Source organism: Phragmites australis, chromosome 1 (assembly GCF_958298935.1).
Source record: "Phragmites australis chromosome 1, lpPhrAust1.1, whole genome shotgun sequence".
Taxonomy (NCBI): domain Eukaryota; kingdom Viridiplantae; phylum Streptophyta; class Magnoliopsida; order Poales; family Poaceae; genus Phragmites; species Phragmites australis.
In genome coordinates this window covers 13962081-13970312 of record NC_084921.1, presented here as the reverse complement: position 1 = coordinate 13970312, position 8232 = coordinate 13962081, and the positions used below count along the sequence as shown (strand labels likewise).

Sequence of the window (8232 nt, the reverse complement as noted above, 5' to 3'; positions counted from 1 at the left end):
TGTGAGGCACTGAGGTGAATCCACTACTGAATGTATGTACAATTATTAGGTGGTGGCAAGTGAGGTGCTGCTGGTGCAGGAGCTAGGTAGGGAACAATCATACGAGCAAAGCAGCGGCACACTGCACTTTTTGCCCCAAACAGCAGTGCCGAATCTTGCGCAAGAGAGGGGTACCTGAGCGCGGAGCCGCGAATCTTGGTGGGGGGTGAAGGCGGCGGCCATGCCGGAGTCCTGGAGAGCCGCCGAGGTGAATGCCTCGCCGTCGGCGTCGTCCGCTGCAGGCGCGGCTCAGAGTCAGAGCCCGGGCAATGGCAAGGGGCCCGCGGCGGCGGGGGAACCCCCCGGCGCGACGCCTCGGGTGCCGTTCCACAGGCTGTTCGCGTTCGCAGACTCCACGGACGCGGCGCTGATGCTGCTGGGCGCGCTCGGCGCCGTGGCAAACGGGGCCGCGATGCCGTTCATGACCGTGCTCTTCGGCAACCTCATCGGCGCCTTCGGCGGCGCGCTCGGCATCCACGACGTCGTCAACCGGGTCTCCATGGTCTCGCTCGAGTTCATCTACCTCGCCATCGCCTCCGCCGTCGCGTCGTTCGTCCGTAAGTGCATTTCTTGTGTAGCGCCCCCAACGAACCAGACACTGAGCACCGCAAACTAATGCTGCTGAATTGTTGTTGCGTGAGCAGAGGTGACGTGCTGGATGATCACCGGCGAGCGGCAGGCGGCGCGGATACGGAACCTGTACCTGAAGACCATCCTGAGGCAGGAGATCGCCTTCTTCGACAAGTACACCAGCACCGGCGAGGTCGTCGGGAGGATGTCCGGCGACACGGTGCTGATCCAGGACGCCATGGGTGAGAAGGTCGGCAAGTTCATCCAGTTGGTGGTGACGTTCCTCGGCGGCTTCATCGTCGCCTTCGCGCAAGGCTGGTTGCTCACCCTGGTCATGACGGCGACCATCCCGCCGCTAGTCCTCGCGGGCGCGGTCATGTCGAACGTCGTGGCGAAGATGGCGTCCCTTGGCCAGGCGGCCTACGCGGAGTCGTCGGTGGTGGTGGAGCAGACCATCGGATCCATCAGAACGGTGAGGAGACAACCAAATCAATCCGCATACACACATGGCCTTGAAGCCCCAGCTGAAGTGACCATGACATGCCGGCCGTGTGCCTGACTGACGAACGCCGCAGGTTGCATCTTTCACCGGCGAGAAGCGTGCGGTGGAGAAGTACAACAAGTCCCTGAAGAGTGCCTACAAGTCCGGCGTCCGGGAGGGCCTCGCCTCCGGGCTTGGCATGGGCACGGTCATGGTGCTCCTCTTCTGCGGCTACTCGCTGGGGATATGGTATGGCGCCAAGCTGATCCTGGAGAAGGGGTACACCGGAGCCAAGGTCATGAATGTGATCTTTGCAGTCCTGACCGGTTCTCTGTAAGTTCCTCTGCATCTCCAAGTTGCATATGATTCAGTGATATTTGTGCTCCATACTAGTAGCACTTAAATTTTTTAATTCCTCCATTTCCAGTTTAGTAGGTTCCATAGTTCTGTCATTTTCTTGGGGAATTTCTGAAACTACCGCATTTGGTAGTTGGCGCATGATTAAAGCTACCGGCGATGGATGTTAACTTGCTTCATCCGTACTCGCAAATTACGGCTAGGGAGGGAGCTAATGGAGGTTGCTACAGACACAGTTGCGTGTTTATGATGATTTGGACGTGTTAGTTGTCATACGTGCATTATCATGGGCAAGTTGCTTCACGGATTTTGGAAGGTTGACTGGTACACTACAACAGCGATTCATGGACCCCTGTCCCTTCTTTTTCAAGTTACTAGTATATTGGACTATTGGTACCTAACCACTAACAACTCCTAGCGGCAGGTTCAACAGAACCCAAAAATGCATTTCTCGTTCAACAAAACTGATGGCGCCTATTGAACTTAAACAATTTAATGAAAATGGTACGAAATTCCCATACTGATTGCAATTCTCACAATAATTGCAAAAAAATAGGTTTCAACTGTTGAAAATTCGCATACTGTTCTCTATGTTTCTTTTTGCTGTTTTCCTTTTTCTTTTTGTTGATGATACAGAGAGTGAACTTCAGCCTTTTTTTGAGGGGCACTTCAGTTAAAGTAAGCAAGCAGATTGATGATTAATTCGATAACCTGATATTCTTTTACCATATTCACCAGAGCTCTAGGTCAGGCGTCGCCAAGCATGAAATCGTTTGCAAGTGGGCAGGCCGCTGCATACAAGATGTTTGACACAATCAACAGAACACCAGAGATCGATGCGTATAGCACCACGGGAAGGAAGCTGGAGGACATTCGAGGGGATATCGAGTTTAGGGATGTCTATTTCTCCTATCCGACAAGGCCTGATGAGCAAATATTCAAGGGTTTCTCCCTCACCATACATAGTGGCACAACAGTTGCATTGGTAGGCCAGAGTGGGAGTGGTAAATCCACAGTTATCAGCCTAATCGAACGGTTTTACGATCCTCAGCTTGGTGATGTTCTGATAGATGGTATAAATCTTAAGGAGTTCCAATTAAGGTGGATCAGAAGCAAAATTGGCCTTGTGAGCCAAGAGCCGGTCCTATTTGCTGCCAGCATAAAGGAAAACATAGCTTATGGCAAAGACAATGCGACCGATCAAGAAATTAGAGCTGCGGCTGAGCTTGCCAATGCTGCCAAATTCATTGATAAAATGCCTCAGGTCAGAAGTCTGTTCATTCAGCAACCTTTACATTTTCTGGTAGTTCAGGTAGTTGTGCAGCATGTATTGAGATATCTTTGTCTCTGATATTTCACAGGGCTTTGATACTTCTGCTGGTGAGCATGGGACACAGCTTTCTGGTGGACAGAAGCAAAGAATTGCTATCGCAAGAGCGATTCTGAAAGATCCAAGAATCCTTCTATTGGATGAAGCTACAAGCGCTCTGGACGCCGAGTCTGAAAGGGTTGTACAGGAGGCTCTTGACAGGGTCATGACAAACAGGACGACTGTCATAGTTGCACACCGTCTGAGTACGGTTAGAAATGCTGATACCATAGCTGTCATTCATCAAGGATCACTAGTTGAAAAAGGTAAATTTGTGAAACATCAATAATCGAAATCTGTTTGTCTGTCTTCAGTTGCTCATTGCATCTTTGCCGAACAATTTAACATTTTGATTTTTGTACCAGGTCCACACAATGAGCTTCTGAAGGATCCAGAGGGAGCTTATAGCCAGCTGATACGGCTACAGGAAGCAAACCGGCAGGACAAGTCTGATCGAAAGGATGATTCTGGAGCTCGTTCAAGCAAACAGTCAATAAATAAGTCAGCTAGCCGGAGGTCATCCCATGATAACAGCAGTCACCATTCGTTCTCGGTACCATTCGGTATGCCTCTTGGGATCGACATTCAGGATGGTTCATCTAACAAACTATGTGACGAGATACGACAGGAAGTGCCTCTCAGCCGCCTTGCATCTCTGAACAAGCCAGAGATCCCGGTGCTCATACTAGGTTCCCTTGCCTCGGTTGTCTGTGGAGTAATCTTCCCAATCTTTGCGATACTCCTTTCGAATGTGATCAAAGCGTTCTACGAGCCCCCACATCTGCTAAGGAGGGATTCACAGTTCTGGTCATCCATGTTCTTGGTGTTTGGTGCTGTATACTTCTTGTCACTCCCTGTCAGTTCGTACCTTTTCTCTGTAGCTGGGTGCAGGCTGGTCAGAAGGATCAGGCTGTTGACATTTGAGAAGGTGGTAAACATGGAGATCGAATGGTTCGATCATCCAGAAAACTCAAGTGGAGCAATTGGTGCAAGGCTATCAGCTGATGCCGCAAAAGTTAGAGGGCTTGTGGGTGATGCACTTCAATTGGTTGTGCAGAACTCTACAACCTTAGTTGCTGGTTTGGTAATTGCCTTCGTATCAAACTGGGAGTTATCTCTCATCATCTTAGCTTTAATACCGCTCATTGGCCTAAATGGATGGATCCAGATGAAGTTTCTTCAGGGTTTCAGTGCAGATGCCAAGGTTTGTTCTCATCTACTGAACTGCATGTACCTTAGGTTGCTTGTTTCTTGCATCAAACTTCATCCAGTTATTTGTAAATGCAGATGATGTATGAGGAGGCAAGCCAAGTGGCAAATGATGCAGTGAGCAGTATAAGAACAGTAGCCTCATTCTCAGCTGAAGAGAAGGTGATGGATTTGTACAAGAAGAAATGTGAAGGCCCCCTAAGAACAGGAATCAGGACAGGGATTATAAGTGGAATCGGTTTTGGTGTTTCTTTTTTCTTGCTATTCGGGGTATATGCAGCCAGCTTTTATGCTGGTGCTCGGCTTGTGGAGGACGGGAAGACAACTTTTCCTAAAGTTTTCAGGGTAAGTAATCTGTGGCAGTACTGATAAAATATTTGCTTCAGCTGGCTTTCATACTAAGGAAGAAAGAAACGTTTAGCACGACTACATAATTGTGAAGTCAAAGAAACAGGATTTGGATTGAGTATCATGTAGTTTTCCAATGAAGAGCTCTAATAATTTGGCCATCTATTTGCAGGTTTTTCTTGCTCTTGCAATGGCAGCAATTGGGGTGTCACAATCAAGTACCCTTACATCGGATTCTTCCAAAGCAAAATCAGCTGCATCATCTATATTTGCAATTGTGGACCGAAAATCTAGGATAGACCCAAGTGAGGATGCAGGGGTGACTGTTGAGACACTGCAAGGAAATATCGAATTCCAGCATGTTAGCTTCAGATATCCTACCAGGCCAGATGTTCAGATTTTCCGGGACCTCTGCTTGACAATTCAAGCTGGAAGGGCAAGTGACCTTCGTAACATATAATAACCAGTATAAGTTAAACATTATTTATGGTTACTAGAGCTAAGTAGCTAACAATTTGAATATTTGTTTTTCAGACTGTTGCGCTTGTTGGAGAGAGTGGTAGTGGCAAATCAACAGCAATTTCATTGCTTCAGAGGTTCTATGATCCGGATGTAGGCCATATACTACTAGATGGCGTTGACATACAGAAGTTTCAGCTAAGGTGGCTAAGGCAACAAATGGGCCTGGTTAGTCAAGAACCAGCTTTGTTTAACGACACAATACGGGCAAACATTGCTTATGGAAAGGATGGACAAGCAACAGAATCTGAGATAATAGCTGCTGCGGAATTGGCAAATGCTCACAAATTTATCAGTTCTTCGCTCCAGGTTAGATTCTTTCGCCTGCTTTCCTTTGCAATCTATCAAGCACCAAAAACTGTGGCTGGAAGAAACGTTTGTTACCTGAAAAATGCAGGGGTACGACACATTGGTTGGAGAGCGTGGAGCTCAGCTGTCAGGAGGGCAGAAGCAGCGTGTGGCGATCGCCCGAGCAATTGTGAAGGACCCTAGGATCCTGCTGCTGGACGAAGCGACCAGTGCACTGGATGCTGAATCCGAGCGGGTGGTTCAGGACGCGCTGGACAGGGTGATGGTGAACCGGACAACGGTGATCATCGCGCACCGTCTATCAACGATACAAAACGCGGATTTAATCGCGGTCGTTAGGAATGGGGTGATCATCGAGAAGGGAAAGCACGATACCTTGATCAACATCAAGGATGGCGCTTACGCGTCCCTCGTCGCCCTTCACTCAGCAGCCTCTTCATAGTGGGTGGTAGAATGGTTCCTGCAGACGTCTGCTGAAGATATATGAACAGAACTGGCACATCCAGTGTTGCAAGTCAGGTGCTAGTCTTTGTTCCTATATTGATGACATACATAATAACTGCTTATACCGAAGCGGGAAAATGTTACAAATAGCAAGGACCAAATGTAAATGCAACGAGTTGGTCCTTAACATAAATATTTAATTTATAAATATATGTATACGTAGTTTCAAACATAGAAACCAAGTAGATGAGATTATCATACCTCTTTATGTTGCTGTTGTTGTTTTCCCTTTCGTCTGGCAGTGCTCTAATAGCTTACAAGAAACTAATGACGGGGCCTGCTGAGGAAAGAAAGAGCAGCTCAGAAAGGCTTCATCTTGCAAATTTATCTAGCATCACGATCATCATCTCATTTTATGATTCCACAGGATGGTAGGAAAAAGGACATGAGATCGCTAGCAAGTAAAACGGGGTTTAATTCTCCATGAAAAACCTAAAAGCTACGCCAAGAGCCCAAGAGCGCTGATGCTTCGGTAAATTCAAATTCAATTCATCCAAATTTCAAACCATTGCTGATGGCAAGGATGAACCCAGCGAGAATACACGGTGCACCATCCTCCCTGCAAGAAGAGGACTCGGGCCTTTCTGACCCGCGAACAAAGCAGAGCAAACCGTTTCGACGGCGAGGCGGGACTCACTGCGTGTGGCGGCGGCGCCACCAGGTGGCGGCGGAACTTACCGGCTCTGTCCTCCAGCGATCACCGGCGCTAGATTCTCCGGAGAGCCTGACGAACACCAGCGCCGCAGCCTGAGCGTCCTCCGTTGGCGAGGATCCTCCCCCCCCCCCCTCCCTCTACCGTTGAAATTCTTGTGCAAGCCTGCAACATAGTTGGGCCTAAAAACTGCGTTTGGTGCCAAGGAGCGCTGTCATTGTCGTGGCTTGATTATCGAAGCAGATGAGATTTGTGGAGAAGAATTCGGTGGGTTGGAGTTGGACTAAATGACGATGGCGCCTTTTGTTATTGCAAGTTGCAACGACCGGCAACTGAACTTGGTCAATATTGTACCACAGTAGCATTCTACACGGGTAGCCATATGAGCCACCGCGGTATAAACTTTTAGGTGATTCTTAACAGAGCTCCGGCTCTCAGATCTATTAAGATTTAGAGTTTATAGAATAAAATAATATAGTTTAAACATATATTTTTAGTTTAAAATAAAAATAATATTGCTTAACTAAATACTATTAATCTACTCACATCTCCAGCTTCAAAAATTTCTGAAGCTAAAGATAATCTACTCTAAAAATTCTTAAAACTCTGCCAAACATATTCTTAGTTCTGAACATCTCTGCAATTTACCAAGTCACAAACTATTCACCACACATCTCACAAAAAGTGAAGTGATGGTATAAACATAAATTTTCCTTTCTTGAAAATTACTCTGACTCTGCACCTTTTTCGCTACCGTTACATGGGAGCAATGTTAGATGATGTAACAGGGTCTTATGTGCTTTTCCTAACTGAAGTAACCCATATGCCCAAAGACATTGAAAATTCTATTGGGTCCTTCAATTTCAATTTATCAATGACTATAACTTTCTATTTTCTTTTTTACTTTTGCGGTTGTAAGGAAGACACACACCACTCTCTCGAACTAAAGAGATATAGGTTGTCCAATTGGAAGGTGCTCCCATATCGTCACCAATTCCGTAGCGTGAGGGCCCACTAGAGTACTCGTCACCGATCTTTTGTGACTGCGCTAGAAGATGACGTAGTCGATTTCGTGGAGTGATGAAAACCCCCGGAGGAGATACGTGAAATGCATAAGGGCATGGGTAAGTTAAGCGAACGCTAATTGATTTGTTTTTTGGCAGAGTGCTGGTTCCGATTTGAGGTGTTCATGTGTGTCAATTTTGTTGGAAAAATAGCACTTCCGGATTTAATTTAATTTAATTCAATTCCTAAATATAATATGAACAGGAACCGATACAAACAACAAGATGTGACAGGCTCCTTGACAAGCTTTGACAAGCCCCAACGAGGCCCGACTATCTTTCTAAGAAGGATTCCAACAAGCCCTAACAAGATCTCTAATATATAATGAATCATAGTGTACATACCTGACGGCAGCGTGAGATGTAGATGCCCTTGTGATTGTGGTAAACAGAAGACAACAAAGAGGACGTAGAGGAAGCAGACCGTGATGATATAGAGGAAGCAGATCGTGATAATATAGAGAAAGCATATCATGAGCAGTCGCGTCGAACGTCTCCAAAAAACCTTATTCACTCTCTCCCAGTGCAAGATCCTAAGAGCAACGGGTTCCAAAGACCTGCTCTCCTATTTGTCAGTGCATAACGGCGCAGCGGGATGGAGCAAACTATGTGCTACAGCGCAACAAAGAGAAAATAGGCAAAACCCTAATTGTGTATATGCTTTGTGACGGCAGTTGGCAGATATATATATATAGAGAGAGAGAATTGCACGGTTGAGATGCAACATGATTGAGCTTGGTTACGCGCCATGATCAGATTCTCAACTGATACAATCGGACTTGGTTATGCACTTACGCAAGCTACTGGACCC

General features: G+C 46.8%; 1 protein-coding gene across 1 annotated transcript; it reads left to right on the top strand.

The window, feature by feature from the left end:
• Window positions 1-220: 220 nt before the first annotated feature.
• Window positions 221-5905, top strand: LOC133910568 (ABC transporter B family member 21-like). The gene is made up of 10 exons (XM_062352921.1): window positions 221-596; window positions 684-1081; window positions 1185-1423; window positions 2186-2711; window positions 2809-3082; window positions 3182-4020; window positions 4104-4370; window positions 4546-4809; window positions 4908-5201; window positions 5290-5905. Exons 1-10 carry the CDS (start codon window positions 221-223, stop codon window positions 5641-5643), a joined length of 3831 nt encoding a protein of 1276 aa, XP_062208905.1. The 3' UTR covers window positions 5644-5905.
• Window positions 5906-8232: the final 2327 nt, after the last annotated feature.